This window comes from Engystomops pustulosus, chromosome 9 (genome assembly GCF_040894005.1).
Source record: "Engystomops pustulosus chromosome 9, aEngPut4.maternal, whole genome shotgun sequence".
Taxonomy (NCBI): Eukaryota; Metazoa; Chordata; class Amphibia; order Anura; family Leptodactylidae; genus Engystomops; species Engystomops pustulosus.
Window position 1 is genome coordinate 9639390 of NC_092419.1, and position 22223 is coordinate 9661612.

The following is a 22223-nucleotide window of genomic DNA, read 5'->3' on the forward strand; positions in this document are numbered from 1 at the left end:
TTTACAATGCTGATTAGTTAATGTTGTCCAGAGCAGTGATGGCATAGAAGCGACTGTTCTGGGGATCTCGCTGCCTCCCTATGCCCCGGCCTCTTGTTCTCAGACTATCTCTCCTACTGAGGAATTTCTAGGTCATCTCATGTGCATCTCCGCGTTCTCATGCTTTCTGTTATTCATCTCCATTCACGTTCCTCCACCATCTCCCGGCTCGGGATGAGATCTGCCCTCCCCTTTGTTTACCTGCTCTCTCATCCATCTCGCTCACAATGTGTTTTAGTCTCTTTTTTCCGTGCCAATATTCCTCCTTGTCCTCAGCTGCATCTATTCCCTCCATTGCCCCCAGCAGGACCACTGCCAACTGTGCCCACCACTGCCAACTGTGCCCGCCACTGCCAACTGTGCCCGCCACTGCCAACTGTGCCCGCCACTGCCAACTGTGCCCGCCACTGCCCTGCTTTCTTTGGCTTATGTTTTTATGTGCATATCCTTAAAGTGCCTTTTCCCCACATTAAACTACGGATGACCTCTATTAAGTCCACGGTGCTCAGCTGCACGCAAAAAGTTTTTTCAGTGTATCCAAAAAAATAAAAAGAGAAGCGGAGTGGCAAAAGTTTAACTACATAACCAAGTATAACGCTGTAACCTGAGGATGCTGGGCCCCCATTCTATGATCTTATGTCTATAGTGCTCTTCTGGTTCGATAGGCCCCTAAGGTGCCTTCACCATCTAAAGTTGTGTCCCTGTTGACCAAAGCAATAATTCTGGGTGGATTTACACTGAGTTATAGGAGGTCTCAAGTAAATGTAATCAACCCCTTCATCTCGGGGGCATCCATACTGCCTACGTTGGGAAGTTGTACAAAAAGCCAGAGTAGCCTCCAAATTGAGTTTTCTTCACCTGAACTCATAGGGTTCTCTGGTGGGCTAGTCCAAACCTGACTGTCAGAGGGAGATACCCCATTTAAGTTGTTAGGAGATGCCTAATTAAGTTGTCCAGTTACAACACGTGATCTCCTATCCACAGGATAGCGGATAACTAGTTCATCTGTGGAGGTCCCATTGTTGGGTGGCCCATGGGTCATGAGAAAAGGGGGCCATTGTACCTCAATAGAATGGAGCGGCAGGTTGGACAAGCACTCTACTGCTCGATTCACTGTATATGGGACTGACGGAGTGTGGCAATTTCCATCAGCACCATACAGATGAATAGAGCAGTAGGGTGTATGTGCAACTGGCTTCTCTGTTACTTTGGGGTACAATGGGTCACCGTTCTTGTGGTCTGTGGGGTCTGTCCCACCACTGTTACCCAAACCTGATTTATCATGTGAGTGGCCTTTAATAGTTGTATTAACCATGAAAAATATATTCTTTGTCATCTTTTCTTTGAACTGTTTACTTTGTTTTTCTTTGTTGAATCGGTGCTGACGGTAGCACATCATGTAGGGTCACAGCCAATTAACACCAAGTAACACCAATTGTCATTTTATTTATAGATTTTTAGTAGTAAAAACTGGAGAAATGACCAATAAAAATTCTAATTTTGTTGTGAAACGTTTCTAAAGTAGAGTGGTGGTAGGTCCTCTGTATGGTGGTCATGTCTCTTGGCCTTCCGGTAACTACAAATCTGGACTCTTAAGTCTTTATATTTACTGCTTTGTTTTTTAGAAGTGAATGTTCTTTACCATGTGGAAAGTCACGTAAAAAGATAGTATTTTCAGGAAGTGTAGAATCCCCCCGGGACGGCACAGCAGGTCTGTGGGCAGCCGGACATCTGACCTATGTTCTGACATGGATGTTTGTGCTGAATGCCGCAGCTAATTCATCCCAACAGTGGGAATAAGATTTAACACAAGCATGTAGGTGCAGCAGCTGTCCGGACCCTTCAGTGGAGCAGGGTGGTCTTGATTCTGTATATAGTTGATAATACATGACTCCGAATAATCTACAATACAATTTAACATCACATTACAAAGAATGTATAAAATGTTGGCCACACACATTGGATGGACCCATGAAAAATAAGTATAACAAGGTCTGATATAGTGATGTGATAGTTACCTGTAAAAGGTGAGTTGGGCCAATTTTTTATTCTTTTGGAAACTTTATCAATATGTATAAACACTTCTGGTGAAAGGAAAGGACGGGGTTTTGTCAAAGTGGGTTTTCCAGTAGGATGAGGTTTGGGTGGTGACATTGTCGTTGAAATCGGACACAAAAATTTGGATCTTTATGGCTAAATCCAGATAATAATTTAATAATTTAATAACAAACAAAGTTATGTCTGGGGGCTACGTAATGTACAGCTCAACCACAAAGAGCAAAGTGTCTATTGCCCATTGCCCTCCATCGCTTACATTGTATCACCATCCTGAAGTCCCCCCTCCCCATCTTCTGGGTCCCGAGCAATTGTTTGATCTGCTTTATGGGTGGGGATGAGATACTAACAGAAACCTCTAAAATTTTGCATGTTCACTTTATTTTACTCTAACTACATGGACATTTTGAAGACATAAAGGTGAGATCCAGTGACCAACTTGTATAGTATGAAGACCTCATGGAATCTGGCAACCATCTAATGTTGCATTGAGACATCATGAAGCCTGGTGGTCATCTAATGTTGTATGGACATCTCATGAAGCCTGGTGGTCATCTAATGTTGTATGGACATCTCATGAAAGCTGGTGGTCATCTAATGTTGTATGGACATCTCATGAAAGCTGGTGGTCATCTAATGTTGTATGGACATCTCATGAAGCCTGGTGGTCATCTAATGTTGTATGGACATCTCATGAAAGCTGGTGGTCATCTAATGTTGTATGGACACCTCATGGAATCTGGCAACCATCTAATGTTGCATTGAGACATCATGAAGCCTGGTGGTCATCTAATGTTGTATGGACATCTCATGAAGCCTGGTGGTCATCTAATGTTGTATGGACATCTCATGAAAGCTGGTGGTCACCTAATGTTGTATGGACATCTCATGAAAGCTGGTGGTCATCTAATGTATGAACACCTCATGAAAGCTGGTGGTCACCTAATGTTGTATGAACATCTCATGAAAGCTGGTGGTCATCTAATGTTGTATGGACATCTCATGAAACCTGGTGGTCATCTAATGTTGTAATGAGACATCATGAAAGCTGGTGGTCATCTAATGTTGTATGGACATCTCATGAAAGCTGGTGGTCATCTAATGTTGTATTGACATCTCATGAAAGCTGGTGGTCATCTAATGTTGTATGGACATCTCATGAAAGCTGGTGGTCATCTAATGTTGTATGGACATCTCATGAAGCCTGGTGGTCATCTAATGTTGTATGGACATCTCATGAAAGCTGGTGGTCATCTAATGTTGTATGGACATCTCATGAAGCCTGGTGGTCATCTAATGTTGTATGGACATCTCATGAAAGCTGGTGGTCATCTAATGTTGTATGGACATCTCATGAAAGCTGGTGGTCATCTAATGTTGTATGGACATCTCATGAAAGCTGGTGGTCATCTAATGTTGTATGGACATCTCATGAAAGCTGGTGGTCATCTAATGTTGTATGGACATCTCATGAAACCTGGTGGTCATCTAATGTTGTATTGACATCTCATGAAAGCTGGTGGTCATCTAATGTTGTATGGACATCTCATGAAAGCTGGTGGTCATCTAATGTTGTATGGACATCTCATGAAGCCTGGTGGTCATCTAATGTTGTATGGACATCTCATGAAAGCTGGTGGTCATCTAATGTTGTATGGACATCTCATGAAGCCTGGTGGTCATCTAATGTTGTATTGACATCTCATGAAGCCTGGTGGTCATCTAATGTTGTATGGACACCTCATGAAACCTGGTGTCATCTAATGTTGTATGGACATCTCATGAAAGCTGGTGGTCATCTAATGTTGTATTGAGACATCATGAAGCTGATGGTCATCTAATGTTGTATGAAGAGCTGCAATCACCTATAACCTATAGATCGTCTAAAACAATTTGTCTAACATGTCTTAACATATTAATGATCCTTGTGAAAACCGGCCATGTCCACCTAAGGCAAGGACTTTGATCCCTTCTCGCACTTGTTTGTTGTAATACTTGGATAACAATTTCACAAAGGGACTTAAATTTGGGTGTTTTAAGCCGTGGTGACTTAGAGACCCATCTCAAGGGGCTCTGTATTATTGATTTCTTCTATGTACAATAACAGAGGGCTTTTTGATGAGAAATTAAAGTCAACCGGGCAAAAGGTAAATGGTCTTCTTGGAGTAAGATTTCAAGGATTATATTGGACATTTATGAGCAATAGCTGTCAACCAATTAGCTACACGAATGGTTCACAAGAGGAAAAATTAATGGCACTCGCCCTTCTCTGTTGTCCTGTTCTTTATTCCAACACAATGGTAACACGATACACAAGGGTTGGGAGTGATGTGGAGGTGCAGTTGGAGCAAGCAATGGCCATTTCACATATATTACGATTCTTCCAGCTTGTTGTCAATTAACTACATCTCCCCTATTGCAACATACTTTCAAAACTGATAATTTATTTTAGGCCTCGTGTACATGGATACATAACGGGGTCTGTGATCAGGCCACGTAACTAAAAGCTGATGGGTCCCAGTGCAAAGTCTGTGCCAGGCCCCCAACTATAATGTATGGTTTATAGTACTAGTCTTCTCATATGGGAAAGTGACACCATAAGGGCCCCCTAAACCTCTTGGGCCCGGGTGCAACCGCAATCTCTACACCCCCTCAAGTTACGCCCCTGGCACCAGGTCAGGATGTACTGCGCACATGTTGTCTCACCAAACTGTGACCATGCACTAAAATATCTAGACCATGTCCTATATTTTTCAGTATTCTGTTATCGCCCACTAGTAGCGTGCACCCCTCCTCTCTTTTGCTCCCGTCGAGAATCCGTTTGTGCGCATAAGGCATAACATAAATCAACCCACGTCCAATTGTATCACAAAAAGATATTCCGAAATTTTCATCAGAGGAGTTTTCGGGCCTGTGACACATGACTAAAACATGGCTTTTTTTCTTCCCAAAACAGCGCCTCTCCTGTCCATTGGTTGTGTTGTGGTATTGCAGCTCTGCTCCATTGAGGTAAATGAGGAAAGGCTGTAATACTCCACACAACTTGTGAGCTGGGCTGTTTTGGTGGAGAAAGTTACCATGTTTTTATATCCTCTACAGCCTTGGTTGGTTGGTATCCTTGTTCTTACATTTTGGGGTTCCTGTGACCTGGGATGGAGGAGAGATAAACCCTCACTTTAGAGTCCTCATAGATGGCACATCAAAAATATTTCTGTATAGAAAATATAAAACCAAGTATAAACACATAGAAGAAAGAAAATATAAAAGCCTAAAAGCAAATGGATATAATTTATGAAGAAACCTACAAATTCTTTAAGAGCTTTTCCAGTTCTTTTCCGGGACATTCCCAGCCTTTGTCTGACCACAGTATGGATAGTAATTAGAGATGAGCGAACATGCTCGTCCGAGCTTGATGTTCGATCGAGCATTAGTGTACTCGAAACTGCTCGTTACTCGGACGAATACTTCGCCCGCTCGAGAAAATGGCAGCTCCCGCCGTTTTGCTTTTTGGCGGCCAGAAACAGAGCCAATCACAAGCCAGGAGACTCTGCACTCCACCCAGCATGACGTGGTACCCTTACACGTAGATAGCAGTGGTTGGCTGGCCAGATCAGGTGACCCTGGGATAGACTAGCCGCTGGCCGCGCTGCTCGGATCATTCTCTGTCTGGATGCCGCTAGGGAGAGAGCTGCTGCTGCTCAGGGAAAGCGTTAGGGTGTTCTATTAGCTTACTGTTAGGCAGGAGTGATTCTCAAAGAACCCAACAGCCCTTCTTAGGGCTACAATAACGTTCTACTTTTTTTATTTTAATTTGCATCTTTTACCATTTTGTGAGGAATTAGCAGGGGGACTTGCTACCGTTGTGTTTAGCTCTTAGTGGCACACATATCCATAGCAAAGACCGAAGTGGCAAAATTCAGTAGGGGTTGGATTTCTATTAGGCAATAACTCAGTGTCATCTCATCTGGCATAGTAGTGTGCTTCCTTTGATACTTGGCTAGAAAATAGCCATAGGAGAATACAAACAGCTTCTTGAAGCCTACAGTAGCGTTCTATATATTTGATTTCTGGTTGATCTGCTGGTGGCTGTAGTTTCTGCAGTGCATGTACTTGCCAATTCTGAGCAATTTGTAGTGAGACTTGCGACCGCTGTGTTCTGCGCTTAGTGGCGCACATATCCATAGCAAAGGCCGAAGTGGCAAAATTCAGTAGGGGTTGGATTTCTATTAGGCAATAACTCAGTGTCATCTCATCTGGCATAGTAGTGTGCTTCCTTTGATACTTGGCTAGAAAATAGCCATAGCAATAGGATAGGATTGTTTGGTTTTAAAAACTCAAAAAAAAACAAAAAACACACAAAAAAAAAAAAACACAAAAAAACACAAAAAAAAACAAAAAGAAGTAAAAAAAAAAAAAAAGTTATAACTCTCATTTTAAAAATGTTTAACCCGAGGGCTAGGGGTAGAGGACGAGGGCGGGGACGTGGGCGTCCAACTACTGCAGGGGTCAGAGGCCGTGGTCCTGGGCGGGGTGAGACACCACCTGCTGATGAGGGAGCAGGGGAACGCCGCAGAGCTACACTCCCTAGGTTCATGTCTGAAGTTACTGGGACTCGTGGTAGAGCACTGTTGAGGCCAGAACAGTGCGAACAGGTGATGTCGTGGATTGCTGACAATGCTTCGAGCAATTTGTCCACCACCAGTCAGTCTTCCACGCAGTCCACCCATGTCACCGAAATCGCCACTCCTCCAGCTCCTGCACCTCAGCCTCCTCCCCCCCAGTCTGCCCCCTCCCAGGAAAATTTGGCATTTGAACCGGCATACTCTGAGGAACTGTTTTCTGGACCCTTCCCACAGTCACAAACCACTTGTCCGGTTGCTGCTGAGCAATTTTCCGATGCCCAGGTTTTCCACCAGTCACAGTCTGTGGGTGATGATGGCCTTCTTGACGTAGTGGAAGTGTGTAAAGAGGTGTCCGACGATGAGGAGACACGGTTGTCAGACAGTGGGGAAGTTGTTGTCAGGGCAGGAAGTCCGAGGGGGGAGCAGACTGAGGGATCGGAGGATGATGAGGTGACAGACCCAAGCTGGGTTGAGAGGCCGGGTGAACACAGTGCTTCTGAGACGGAGGAGAGTCCTCGACCTGAACAGGTTGGAAGAGGCAGTGGTGGGGCCAGACGGAGAGGCAGGGCCAGAGCTGGTGCATCAGCGCCACTGTCAACTAGTGAAGCTCCCGTGGTGAGGGCTCTTGCGGCGAGGGCTAGATCTTCAGAAGTGTGGAGGTTCTTTAAGGAAACACCGGATGACCGACGGACTGTGGTGTGCAACATTTGCCAAACCAGGCTCAGCAGGGGTTCCACCACTACTAGCTTAACTACCACCAGTATGCGCAGGCATATGAATGCTAAGCACCCCACTCAGTGGCAACAAGCCCGTTCACCTCCGGCCGTGCACACCACTGCTCCTTCCCCTGTGTCAGCTGCTAGTCAGCCCCCTGCCCAGGACCCTGGCACAAAAACCCCATCGTCGCCTCCACGATCCTCCACAGCATCCACCAGCGTTCAGCTCTCCATACCCCAGACGCTGGAGCGGAAACGCAAATATAGTGCAACCCACCCGCACGCCCAAGCCCTTAATGTGCACATCTCCAGATTGCTTAGCCTGGAGATGCTGCCCTATGGGCTAGTAGAGACCGAGGCCTTTCGCAACCTCATGGCGGCGGCCGCCCCTCGGTATTCGGTCCCCAGCCGCCACTACTTTTCCCGATGTGCCGTCCCAGCCCTGCACCAGCACGTGTCAGACAACATCATCCGTGCCCTGACCAACGCCGTTTCTGACAAGGTCCACCTGACCACGGACACGTGGACGAGTGCTGCCGGGCAGGGCCACTATATATCGCTGACGGCACATTGGGTTAACTTGGTGGAGGCTGGGACCGAGTCTGACCCTGGGGCTGCTCATATACTGCCGACGCCGAGGATTGCGGGGCCTACCTCGGTCCAGGTGTTTCAGGCCTACTATGCCTCCTCCTCCTCCCACCCCTCCTCCACCTCCTCCTCCGAACTACCATCCGTGGGCACGGCGCCATCAGTCGGTAGCTCTAGGCACAGCAGCAGTGCCGTCGCTAAGCGACAGCAGGCGGTGCTCAAACTGCTGAGCCTAGGCGACAAAAGGCACACCGCCCAAGAGCTATTACAGGGCATCACGGCGCAGACTGATCTGTGGCTGGCACCGCTGAACCTCAAGCCGGGAATGGTTGTGTGTGACAACGGCCGTAACCTGGTGGCGGCTCTGCAACTCGGCAGACTGACACATGTGCCATGCCTGGCCCATGTGTTAAATCTGATAGTGCAGCGTTTCCTCAAGACATACCCCAATCTGTCTGATTTGCTCACGAAGGTGCGCCGCATCTGTGCGCATTTCAGGAAGTCCAGCCCAGATGCTGCCACTCTCAGGGCAGCGCAGCGCCGCCTCCAACTGCCCGCTCACCGACTGTTGTGCGACGTGCCCACGAGGTGGAATTCAACACTGACCATGTTATCCAGAGTTTACCAGCAGCTCCGAGCGATTGTAGACTGCCAGATGTCAACTTCCACCAGAACTGGTAGTCAGGTCAGTCAGCATCCTCAAGTCTACAATGAGGAGTGGACGTGGATGTCTGATATCTGTCAGGTGCTGAGTAACTTTGAGGAGTCAACACAGATGGTCAGTGGCGATGCCGCCATCATCAGCCTCACCATCCCGCTGCTTGGCCTGTTGAAAAACTCTCTGGTCAGCATGAAGTCGGAAGCTTTGCGCTCGTCACAAGAGACGGGGGAAGAATATTCCCTTGTTGATAGCCAAAGCACCCTGAGGTCTGTTTCTCAGCGCATATCGGAGGAGGTGGAGGTGGAGGAGGATGAGGAGGAAGAGGAGGAGAATGTTGGCGAGACACAAGAGGGGACCATTGTTGAGTCCTTCACTGTTCAGCGTGTATGGGCAGAAGAAGAGGAGTTGGAGGAGGAGGAAATGGACAGTCAGGCCAGTGAGGGGAGTGAATTCTTACGCGTTGGTACTCTGGCGCATATGGCAGATTTCATGCTAGGCTGCCTATCCCGTGACCCTCGCGTTCAAAGAATTTATTCCAGCACCGATTACTGGGTGTTCACTCTCCTGGACCCACGGTACAAGCAAAATCTTCCCACTCTCATCCCTGGAGAGGAAAGGAGTGTGAGAATGCATGAATACCAGCAGGCCCTGGTGCACAAGCTGAAACAGTATTTCCCTTCTGACAGCGCTAGCGGCAGAGTGCGTAGTTCTGCGGGACAAGTAGCGAGGGAGAGTAGGCGAGCAGGCAGCTTGTCCAGCACTGGCAAGGGTACGCTTTACAAGGCTTTTGCCAGCTTTATGTCACCCCAGCAAGACACTGTCACCTGTCCCCAGTCTCGGCAGAGTAGGGCTGATCTTTACAGAAAGATGGTGAGGGAGTACGTAGCTGACCATACCATCGTCCTAAATGATCACACAGCTCCCTACAACTACTGGGTTTCAAAGCTGGACATGTGGCACGAACTGGCGCTGTACGCCTTGGAGGTTCTTGCCTGCCCTGCCGCTAGCGTCTTGTCCGAGCGGGTTTTCAGTGCAGCTGGTGGCATCATCACCGATAAGCGTACACGCCTGTCGACTGACAGCGCTGACAGGCTGACGCTTATTAAAATGAATAAAGCCTGGATTTCTCAGAATTTCCAATCTCCACCAGGTGAAGGAAGCTCAACCTGAATAATTGATCCACTCCTCCTCCTCCTCCTCATTTTCCTCCTTCTCCTCCTCTTTGTACAGTAAAGCAGAGGAAAATGGCTATTTTTTGACAGGGCCCACTGGCTCTTGCTATAGTACTTCATGCATTTAATTTTTCTGGAGGGCCACCTACCCGGTCCTCTGTTTGAAACAATTTTTGTGAGTGCCACATACAGGCACTCAATCTATTCCATTTTTCTGGAGGGCCACCTACCCGGTCCTCTGTTTTAAAAAATTTTTGGGACTGCCACATACAGGCACTCAATCTATTCCATTTTACTGCAGGGCCACCTACCTGCTCCTCTGGTTTGAACAATCTTTGGGACTGCCACATACAGGCACTCAATCTATTCCATTTTACTGCAGGGCCACCTACCTGCTCCTCTGGTTTGAAACATTTTTGGGACTGCCACATACAGGCACTCAATCTATTCCATTTTACTGCAGGGCCACCTACCTGCTCCTCTGGTTTGAACAATTTTTGGGACTGCCACATACAGGCACTCAATCTATTCCATTTTACTGCAGGGCCACCTACCTGCTCCTCTGGTTTGAACAATTTTTGGGACTGCCACATACAGGCACTCAATCTATTCCATTTTACTGGAGGGCCACCTACCTGCTCCTCTGGTTTGAAACATTTTTGGGACTGCCACATACAGGCACTCAATCTATCCCATTTTACTGGAGGGCCACCTACCTGCTCCTCTGGTTTGAAAAATGTTTGGGACTGCCACATACAGGCACTATCCAAATTAAATTGTCTCCATAGCAGCCTCCACACGTTGTCTCCATTGCTACCTCCAAAAGTCGTCCATATAGCTGCCTCCATACATCGTCCCTTTATCAAACGAGGTGTGTCAGGCAGAAATTTGGGTTGTTTTCATGGATTCCACATCAAAGTTGTTAACTTTGTCGCCACCCTGCTGTGTTATCCACAAAATATACTGGCAAACTTTTACCATTTAGGGATATTATTTCAGCGCTTCTTGCGCATCTGTTTACATTCCCCTCACCCGCCATATCCTAAACTTATAAGAACGCTACTACACTTGATCTTATACAAAAGGTTCTTAGAAGTGCTGTTTGGGGAGTAGCCTAGAGACAGGGGCTTGGATTGGCGAAAGCTCGCCTGGCAGCGGAACGCCAGCTCCATGCGCATCATGCGCTTCTTGCGCATCTGTTTACATTCCCCTCACCCGCCATATCCCAAACTTATAAGAACGCTACTACACTTAACTTGGTGCAGGCTGGGACCGAGTCTGACCCTGGGGCTGGTCATATACTGCCGACGCAGAGAATTGTGGGGCCTACCTCGGTCCAGGTCTCAAAGGCCTACTATACCTCCTCCCACCCCTCCTCCACCTCCTCCTCCTCCGAATTACCATCCGTGGGCATGGCGCCATCAGTCGGTAGCTCTAGGCACAGCAGCAGTGCCGTCGCTAAGCGACAGCAGGCGGTGCTGAAACTGCTGAGCCTAGGCGATAAAAGGCACACCGCCCAAGAGCTATTACAGGGCATTCCACATCAAAGTTGTTAACTTTGTCGCCACCCTGCTGTGTAATCCCCAAAATATACTTGCAAACTTTTACCATTTAGGGATATTATTTCAGCGCTTCTTGCGCATCTGTTTACATTCCCCTCACCCTCCATATCCTAAACTTATAAGAACGCTACTACACTTGATCTTATACAAAAGGTTCTTAGAAGTGCTGTTTGGGGAGTAGCCTATAGACAGGGGCTTGGATTGGCGAAAGCTCGCCTGGCAGCGGAGCGCCAGCTCCATGCCAGGATCCAACTAACATAGTTTTAACTGCAGCACCTTTAATCTACTACTAGTTCACTGCCTCCATACATCGTCCCCTTATCAAACGAGCTGTGTCAGGCAGAATTTTGGGTTGTTTTCATGGCTTCCATGTTAACTTTGTCGCCACCCTGCTGTGTAATCCACAAAATATACTGGCAAACTTTTATCATGTACCGATATTATTTGAGCGCTTCTTGCTCACCTCCTTTGGTTCCTCTCTGCCACCCATTGGTTTGAAGCCTGAGTCCATTTAGGGTATGTCGCCATGACACTCTCTAGCCTGCCACTGCTGCCGCTGCCTCTGCATGCCGTCCCCTATAGTGTCAGGGTCAATTATTGGATGTTTTAGATGCTATCTAGCTTCATTCTGTCACTCTGTCATGGCCATGCTGTTGCCCATAATTTTGGCATAATGGTGCGATTATGCAGCCTCAGAGGCATCCATGCATGCTGCCCCTGCTGTTTCCTGTCCATTTCCGTGGTGTTTCCATCCTTTTCTGAGGTTCCCAGGTGTTTGGCCAAGCTTCCCTGTGCAGAGCCTTGGTCCCCTTGAAAAATGCTCGAGTCTCCCATTGACTTCAATGGGGTTCGTTATTCGAGACGAGCACTCGAGCATCGGGAAAAGTTCGTCTCGAATAACGAGTACCCGAGCATTTTAGTGTTCGCTCATCTCTAATAGTAATGTATTGTGTGACCCCAGTCATCGCCTTATCCCCTCCCTGGTGCATCCAGGAAAGCTGAGTCAGGAGAGACGCGTGTGAACCCCAGGCAAGGTCCTCCCTCCCTTCTCACCCAGCGCTCAGCCTTGGCCTTTGTCTATTGTGCTCCCATTTTTCACCTGCGTGTCACAGGAACAGGTTCGGCCGCACATTTCACAGCCCTTTGACCCCGTTTCTCATCATTCCCTGAGGACATCTCTTTGAGACTACATTTTCTTGTCCTCAGTTTGCCTTCGGGAAATCCAATGTCAGCTTCAAAATGCTTCCTCAACTCTAGGAAAGTTGCTGCTGCTTGTATTACACAGACAGTACCATTGTCTCTTGTAGGACCCTGTCCAAGTAGATGTGTCATAGGACCTTAGTGGCGTAAGGTCCTGAGAGGTGAGCACACAGGTGTCCTGACCTACAGCAATGAATGCAAGGTGCTCCAAGTCCACCATATAATTGGAAAGCTATTCCACCCTTTCCACCGACAATTTCATGTACATAGATCCCTGGTTTCATGGCTTATTCTTCATGAAGGTCAACATGGCCAATTCTTCTTCTCCTCAACAACAAATCGATACGTATTAGATAATCTTCTGGTCCTGGCCAAAGAGTAAGGTTCCTCCAACTTTGTACCATTGGGGTCTTATACCATGCCAATACCTGTCTTCAATCTTACTCCCCTCTATCCATGGGTCCTGGATCTATGATTCCCATGGAGTCTCCGGACTCCTCAATGAATAAATACAATGTAACATTGTGGATTCTTCAAGACCATTAGATAAGAGCCAAACATCTCAACACACAAGTCATCACTTTCATCCATCCCAACCACGTCCTGATCTTCTTGTGTCTGTCAGATAAATCTTGTTAAATGAGTTCTGGACATTCGAGGTTCTTAAGTCCTTAACACCACCCATGGTGTCCCTAGTCCATTAGGATATCAAATGACTAAGAGTTCTGGTCCCTCGTCACCAAAGCTCAGACTCCTCTACACCTCCAGGGATGGGATCAAAGATTGCTCACTGCTTCAGGCTTCTTTCACACCCCATGTTGGAGGGTTAATTGTGTTGCTCTAACCTTCCAGGTCAATAGGTCAGGTCCCTTTAATGAGAGGACCTGCCCAAAAAATAGACAAGACCAGCGTCAGGTTTAATAGCTTAAGCTCAATCCCGGACAGGTTACTGGAGAAGGGTTAGTGAAGGGTTGGGCATCAAATCCTTAAGGGACATCCTTTGGATATTCTGTATCCCATGGCACAAGACGACCATGAATTTTATCCCCTTTTTACCGATGCCCATTTTCTTTTTTGGGTTTCCATTTTTGCCCCCCTTCTTTAAAAATCCATTTTTATTTTTTTTTTACATGTACAGAGCTTTAAAGGGGCTTGTTTTATGTGTAACAAATTGAACTTCCTATTGGAGGCATTTATTTTCCGTGCCTTTTAATGGGAAGCGTGAAAAAAGTTCCAAATGCTGTGAACCAGACAAAAAAAACCCTGTTTTTTGTGCCATTTTCCTCTGGGTCCACTTTTTACAATTTTCGCTGTGCACTCCGAATGACACCTCTCCTTTATTCTTTGGGTCAGTTTGATTACGGAGATACCAAATTTATATAAGTTTTATTAGGTTCCAATAGGTTTTAAAAAATGAAAATCTTTTGTACGAAAATAATTTCTTCGCTTTGCCATAGTCTAACCCTAATTATTTTTTCATGGAGTTGTGTAAGGTGTAGGACATGTTGACGTTTACATTGATAACATTTGTGGGAATGGATGAATTTTTGATCACTTTTTATTTCCATTTTTAAATTCCACTTTTTCGGACTATAAGGCGCACCGGATTATAAGGCGCACCATCAATAAATGCCTGCTAAAATGACTAGGTTCATGTATAAGGCGCACCGGATTATAAGGCGCATCTGATTATAAGGATGAATGACCATCAGGTGGCAGACCTGTGCACAGTACAAGGCAGCTGTTGTCTGTAAGTACGGTTCATATATAAGACGCACTGGACTATAAGGCGCACCTGATTATAAGGATGAAAGACCAGCAGGTGGCAGACCTGTGCACAGTACAAGGCAGCTGTTGTCTGTAAGTACGGTTCATATATAAGACGCACTGGACTATAAGGTGCACCGGATTATAAGGATGAATGACCAGCAGGTGGCAGACCTGTGCACAGTACAAGGCAGCTGTTGTCTGTAAGTACGGTTCATATATAAGGCGCACTGGACTATAAGGCGCACCTGATTATAAGGATGAAAGACCAGCAGGTGGCAGACCTGTGCACAGTACAAGGCAGCTGTTGTCTGTAAGTCAGTTCATATATAAGGCGCACCGGATTATAAGGTGCACCTGATTATAAGGATGAATGACCAGCAGGTGGCAGACCTGTGCACAGTACAAGGCAGCTGCTGTCTGTAAGTAGGTTCATATATAAGGCGCACAGGACTATAAGGCGCACCGTTGATTTCAGAGAAAATAAAAGGATTTTTTGTGAGCCTTACAGTCTGAAAAATACGGTATGTGGTTTCGGACATTTGGATGCTATTTTCTGTTATGGGGATCACCACAGGAAATATTTTTTATATATTGATAGTTTAGGACTTTTAGGATGTGGCGACACCTTTTATGTTCATGATTTTTATTGTTTATCTATTTTTATATCTGTTCTAGGGAAAGGAAGGTGATTATTTTTACTACTTTTAGACGCCCTAGGCTACTTTAACCCCAGGGGTTCTGATCCTTCCTACCATATACTGCCATACAGCTGCACTGTATTATTTAGAGGATTTACTGATAATCTGTTACAATTTGCCACCGCCACATTGTAACAGATGATTCGAATGACATAGCCTAGAGCAGTGGTGGCGAACCTATGGCACGCGTGCCACAGAGGGCACGCAGAGCTCTCTCTGTCGGCACGCGCATTGGCCCCGAGGCACAGGTTCAGTTCATAATCAGAGCTCCGGCCAGGCAGGAGATGCTACAGCACGGCCAGAGCTGCAGAGAATCCCCAGGGCTTCTCTGTGCTATTAACTGTCCTGGTGTCCTGTGACACCCAGGGCCGTATCTGCCATGAGGCAAGATAAAAATCTTGCTTCAGGCAGCAGATAACAGCTCCCGTATGTAAGCGGCGCTACAGTGTACAGGCTAACCATCTTAGCCAAATTTACACTCTCTGCCCTCTCTATTTCTGGAGTTTGAGTAAGTGCTGAACAAGGATCTCAGCAGGATTGCATCATCATAAGATCCTCCTCCACATTATGCCGCCACCAACTGCAGGAGCGCAGTATATGGAGTAAGCGTACTGCCCTTCACTGTGAGCACTTGCTGCCCTGACTGCTCCTGACATGAAGTCTGGAGCCAGCGCTGCAGTCTGTAGCAGCTGCTGTCATTTGCTTCTCCAGCCAAGGGAGGACACTGTGGCCTCTCTGCACCCCCTCCTCCTCATACCGACGTGACTGAAGCCTGAGGAGTGGGGGCGGAGCTGCAGTGAAGTCCGGAGCAAAGAAATGTGAGCACGAGCCTGTGCTGGAGTGAGTGCTGAGGCAGAGAGGAGCGCTGTAACTCTCTGCCCTGTCTGCTCACTACATGGGTAAGTGAGTTGTGTAGCTGCCAGCTTCCCAGATCCATTGTTCTACCACTACTTATCTCCCCTGTATCCTCAGTGTCCCTTGCTACTAATTACACTCCCTATCACCCAATTCCAGACACTTATGGCCTCCCCTCTATTCAGAATCCTAGTTTTCTGTACCCCCTTAAGGTAAAGTTATACATTGCATTTTTGGTCTGTTACTGATGGATTTTTAAATGTACTGAAAACATGTGTTTTACGTGTTTCCCATGCATTTGGCTGGTTTGAATCCGTTTTTCCTAATTTCTGGAAGTGTAAGCAGTTGTATTAACATTTTCACAGCTGCTTACACTTCCAAAAATGAAGAAAAACAGATTCAAAGCAGCCAAAGGCAGGGAAACCATCCAAAAACGTATGAGTTTTCAGTGCATTTAAAAAATGCACCAAGCGGACCAAGAATGCACTGTATGACCGCACTCTAAAGATATGATGACTTTTATGGATTTTGGCAGATTTTCTATGTCCCCCTATTGGTGCCTGTTACCTCGGCACAAGCTTCTCCCTCTTCCAGTTGCAATGCGTTTCAAATCGCACTGCAAGCAGAATGTGTGTCTGCAACCTGATAGAGGAGAATATTTTGCTATCCCCTTTGCAGATGTAACACCACAAACGAAAACTTATCCAAAAAGCAGTAACACGTAACACATAAACGGAATCTATCATTCGGTTTCCTAATTATCAACTATAAACGTTGCTGGGTAGAACACTGTTTATTAGGCTTTATGGACCTTTAGTTTCCTTGGAAAAGTAACTTTATTTTTATTAAAAAAGAAGTGCATCACCAGAGCCCATTGTTGCCTCAATATTTCCAATAGCAAGTATATGAGGGAAGGGCCGAGGGAAGCATGGGAAGGAGTTGGGGGTGTAATTTCCATTTTCGCCTCAGGCAGCAAAAAGGCTAGAATTGGCCCTGGTGACACCAATGAACTTAAAACGAGTGGCAGCACATACAGTTATACGCTCTCTCCGCACTACACTACACACAGCAGCGTATGCTACAAGTAGAGAGAGGGGAGAGGACTTACAGCAGCTCTTCATCATTTCCTCCGGGACCTTCCTTCCTTGCTCAGCATGCCTGCCCATCAAAGCATTGCTACAGGTATCAGTGCTGCTCCGATGACACTGAATATCTGCTCCCAGAGCAGCACTGACAGTGATTACCTCCAGCAGCAGTGGGTAAGTGCACGCTCTGCCTCAGTGCTGCACCCTCCCCCCTAATCCTGCTGGCAGCAGCCTCCCGGGCTGGAGCTGTACAATATCACACAGCAGTTCCCTGGCATTCACCCTCCCCAAAGACTACAGAGAGTGGCAGGGGATTATAAAGGTTAGGACTGACACTCCATAGCTAGTTACTATTCCTCTTTTCCTCTGTGCATCTACAACTCCCAGCATGCCCTTAGGGACCTATGGATCTGCTGGGAATTGTAGTTTTCTTTTCTGCAGACCACCATGTGAGTACAGCAGTTATGCCCACAACAACACTGGCTGCTGGAAGCTTATTCATACTTGTATTAGAATTTCATATAAAATAATTAAAAAACCTATAGTCACTCCACCCCTTTCCTGGGCGATCCAGCAGAGATCACCCATTATCCAGTGGCCATTTTATACTTGGCAGTGATTGTGGCTAAAAGTAAACAATGACAGTAAGCGTGGTTCTGATACGTGACCTTGCCAATATTTCCCAGAGCTGTTTTTTTATATGTGTATATATATATATGGCTGTAACATGTATCCCTGTATATATGACAGCAATATTCATCCCTGTGTGTGTATAGCGGTAATATGTATCCCTGTATATATGACAGTAATATTTATTCCCGTATATATGGCAGTAATATTTATCCCTGTATGTATAGCTGTAAGATTTACCCCTATATGCATGGCTGCAATATTCATCAGTGGTATCATTTATCTCTGTATGGTTGTAATATTTATCACTGTATTCCGGTATTATTTATTCTTGTATAGTGGTAAAATGAATCACTGTTTGCTCTAGATTAGTTATATTATTTTATTATATTATTTGTATAGTAGTCTTTATTATCAGTATTGTGATATTTATGTTGTTGTAATGGTGGTGGTCATCATGTACCAGTATTATTTGGCCCTTGTATAGTGATATTGATGGCAATATTGGGCTAAATTCCCGTGTTGGCACTTTGTGATAGATATGTTGACTTTGGTTTGCATTTTGGGCACTCAGACTCTAAAAGGTTCGCCACCACTGGCCTAGAGTCTCGTAAAGACCCCAGGCTGTCATGACGACAGATTGTCGCTCCCCGATGAGCTATGATCACAGTCAAGACTGCGGCTCCAATGTGCCGCTGGCTGTGGGTTAACAGTGGTCAGACTTCATTACAGCAGGTCATCTCCCATCCATAGCAATGAGTTACTGTAGCTTTCAGATGAATGGGAGCTAATGTGCAGTAATCTGGTCTAACCACTACATAGAAGTGGCGCTGTCTGCTTCCTGTTTCAATCGCTGTTTAATAACTGTTGAGAGCAGATGGAGCCCCAACCAATCTGATTTATAGGACCAATTCTATGGATTTGTAATGCATATTTTCAGACTGTAAAACAGTTAGGTTATCTATTATTAAGCATAGAAACATATAGACTGAAGCACTAAAATACAGGCAGTCCCCTACTTAAGGACACCCGACTTACAGATGACCCCTAGTTACAGACGGACCCCTCTGCCCACTGTGACCTCTGGTGACCTCTCTGGATGTTACTATAGTCCCAGACTGCACTGATCAGCTGTAAGGTGTCTGTAATGATGATTTATGGATAATCCTTGGTCCAATTACAGCAACAAAATTGTTAAACTCCAATTGTCACTGGGGCAAAAAAAAAAAAGAAAATGTCTGGATCTACAATTATAAAATATACAGTTTTGACTTACATACAAATTCAACTTAAGAACAAACCAAGGGACCTATCTTGTACGTAACCCAAGGACTGCCAGTATAGATACATAGATATGTACATTCATGTAAATTAATTTACATCATCAGTGATTTATCGGTAAAATTTGAGTGATGAGCAAAATTGAGTTTCTCCCCTCCGAAAATTTACACCGGACGGTCAGGATGTCATTTTCATTTATTACATAGGTCTGTCCTAAAGCTGCTGGAGTAGGCTGGTGCTTAACACATTTGAGATTAGGGGGAATCGTAGTCTAAATTTTTGTACCTACAGGTGGTCCCCTACTTAAGAACACTCGACTTACAGACGACCCCTAGTTACAAACGGACCTCTGGATGTTGGTAATTTTCTGTACTAAAGCCTTAGGCTACAAAAATCAGCTGTAACAGTTATCAGGCGTCTGTAATGAAGATTTATTATTAATTTTGGTTCTTATGACAACCCAACATTTTTAAAATCCAATTGTCACAGAGGCCAAAAAAATTCTGTCCGGGATTACAATTATAAAATATACAGTTCCGACTTACATACAAATTCAACTTAAGAATAAACCTACAGAACCGATCTTGTACGTAACCCGGGGACTTCTTGTATTAGAAACAATTTACCCGAGAATGTTTTTGAAAAGTAGGAGGAACCCAAAGGAATCCGGGATTGTCTTTGGCCCGTGTTGTGCACAGCTCTCGCCCCTGTCATCTCCCTCTCTCACTCCTCCCTCCTCTTCTGAGGAGTACGAGCTCCGGCAAAGGAATGTTCCCCCTTCTGCTATTGTACAAAGTCTTCCAGTGGGTGTGTGACTCACAAATGGAGAGGCCGACTCCAAAGCTCGGAGACAATCCTTCCCTCTCACTCACCCGCCCCATGTAACATGCACTTCCCAACTCACTTTCCTCATCTACTCGGTGGAGTTTGCCTCTCCTTGAGGAAAGTTCTCTTTACAAACTTTACTCCGTCTTCTAAACTTCTCTAGTTCTAAGCATTACTTATCCCGGGACTGACCTGCACAGTTGGGATGTCTATTGGGTATTCTTCAATGTTCTGGACCTGATTGTTTTTTTTCTAGTGAGAACATTTTGCATTCTTTTGGAAAATCGGTAACAATCAAGGATTTTGGATTTTGGTCGGTGATTTTCGGTCTTGGACTATTTGGCTCAGATGTGGAGTTAATATCTTGTGGTGTCGTCTGGTGAGGACTACGGCTTGACATCTTTCAGGATGAGGCTTGTGTCTGGGCTGCTGGTTCTCCTGGGAACATTGGGAGCTGTATTAGCACAGAATGGTGAGTACAGACAAGTCTATTGTCTACTGATTATCAGGGAAACAATGAGAAGAATGTGTTGTCTGAGAGCTGGACAAATAGGAGAGACTCCCCCCTCCTTCCGAAAGAGACTCACCTCATCCCAAAATAGAGACAGCAGGACACAGACATTTCAGTTCTTACCGATGGAGAGGCGAGAAGATTCAGAACTTCTCACTTCTCACAACATCCCAAATACAAAGACATAATACACATATATATGAACCAGGTGTGGACCTCCCCATACAGACAAAACACACACCCTCCCCCCTACTAATGTAGAGGTGACGTAACGCATACCTGTATCCACCTCTTCCTACACAGACATGAATACAGACCAAGTGCCTTCCCCATAACATGGCACAAGACCCAAAGCGTGATCCGTTTCATCCAAATACAAAACCATCAAGACGTACACAATCATTACAATCCCATGACAAAACGTCAAGGTCAGGGCCATGTTCTACTTCCATAATCAATCCTGGTCTACAGAGAGATGTCCCACCAACTTCTGTGCTTAGTGAGACATTGACAGGTGTCCACCAGCCAGCATAATGGTGCTACAGCTATGAAGGTCTAATCGAGATATTAATGTGATTCAGATTCAGATCTGTCACCTCCTCCAAATACAGTCGACAGGTGACGTCTTGTGTTCTCCTTGAGGTTGAGACTTTTCAGCACCTTCTAATAGATCTATTAGTCCTTCATGAAGGACCTGTTAGGAACATCTTGTCCTCCAACATAGCTACCATAGCCATAGATGCACAATGTTGACATATGTACAGGTGTAAGCCTTCCAGGCAGAGGTCTGGGTGGCAGGTCATGTCAAAAGAGCATCTACTTCGTCTCTGAGCAGAATGTTCTCCTTGATGACTGGAATATACATATTTCTCTCACTTTTACAGCATGTTCATAAAACATGGGGGCTTATTTACTAAGGGTCACGTATCGCACTTTCGTTGGACTTCCCGTCGTTTTTGGGGTTGGACAGGTATTTAACAGGTGTCCGAGATTGTGTCGCATGCGATCGGTTTTTGGCGCAGCTGCACTGGCTTCCATGTGACACAAATTGGGGGACGTGCCATCGGACGATGGCAAAAGTTAAAACGCAAGATTTAACTTTCAAATTGTGTCGCAAGACGATGCACTTACATGCACCAGGAAGAAAAAGGTGAACTCCGGGGACCTGAGCGGGGAAGTGACACATGCAGGATATCGGGCGCACGATCTTAGTGACTCCACGCACAGCGCATTATACACGGACAATGCACTTACATGCACCAGGAAAGAGAAGGTGAACTCCGGGGAACTGAGCGGGGAAGCGACACATGCTGGATATCAGGCCTAGGATCTTAGTGACTCCCTGCACAGCGCATTATACACGGACAATGCACTTACATGCACCAGGAAGAAGAAGGTGAACTCCGGGAACCTGAGCGGGGAAGCGACACATGCAGGATATCGGCGCAGGATCTTAGTGACTCCCCGCACAGCACATTATACACGGACAATGCACTTACATGCACCAGGAAGAAGAAGGTGAACTCTGGGGACCTGAGCGGGGAAGCAACACATGCAGGATATCAGGCGCACGATCTTAGTGACTCCCTGCACAGCGCATTATACACCGACAATGCACTTACATGCACCAGGAAGGAGAAGGTGAACTCCGGGGACCTGAGCGAGGAAGCGACACATGCAGGATATCGGGTGCAGGATCTTAGTGACTCCCCGCACAGCGCATTATACACGGACAATGCACTTACATGCACCAGGAAGAAGAAGGTGAACTCCGGGGACCTGAGCGGCGAAGCAACACATGCAGGATATCGGGCGCACGATCTTAGTGACTCCCCGCACAGCGCATTATACACGGACAATGCACTTACATGCACCAGGAAGAAGAAGGTGAACTCCAGGGACCTGAGGGGGGAGGCGTCATATTCAGGATATCAGGCGCAGGATCTTAGTGAC

At 46.1% G+C, this 22223-nt stretch overlaps 1 protein-coding gene and 1 long non-coding RNA gene across 2 annotated transcripts in view; one reads left to right on the top strand and one right to left on the bottom strand.

Annotated features, from left to right (window-relative positions):
• Nucleotides 1-1465: 1465 nt before the first annotated feature.
• LOC140076448 (uncharacterized) lies at nt 1466-20432 on the bottom strand. The gene is made up of 3 exons (XR_011849597.1): nt 20347-20432; nt 19952-20197; nt 1466-1941 (listed from the first exon to the last, which is right to left on the bottom strand). It is a non-coding gene; the product is annotated as an uncharacterized lncRNA (long non-coding RNA).
• The window catches only part of AXL (AXL receptor tyrosine kinase), a 60582-nt gene continuing 58451 nt past the window's right edge, over nt 20093-22223 (top strand). Inside the window, exon 1 of the mRNA XM_072122975.1 lies at nt 20093-20231. Within this exon, the coding sequence (XP_071979076.1) occupies nt 20168-20231 (64 nt within the window). The 5' untranslated portion in view covers nt 20093-20167. The remainder of the gene's footprint in view (nt 20232-22223) is intronic.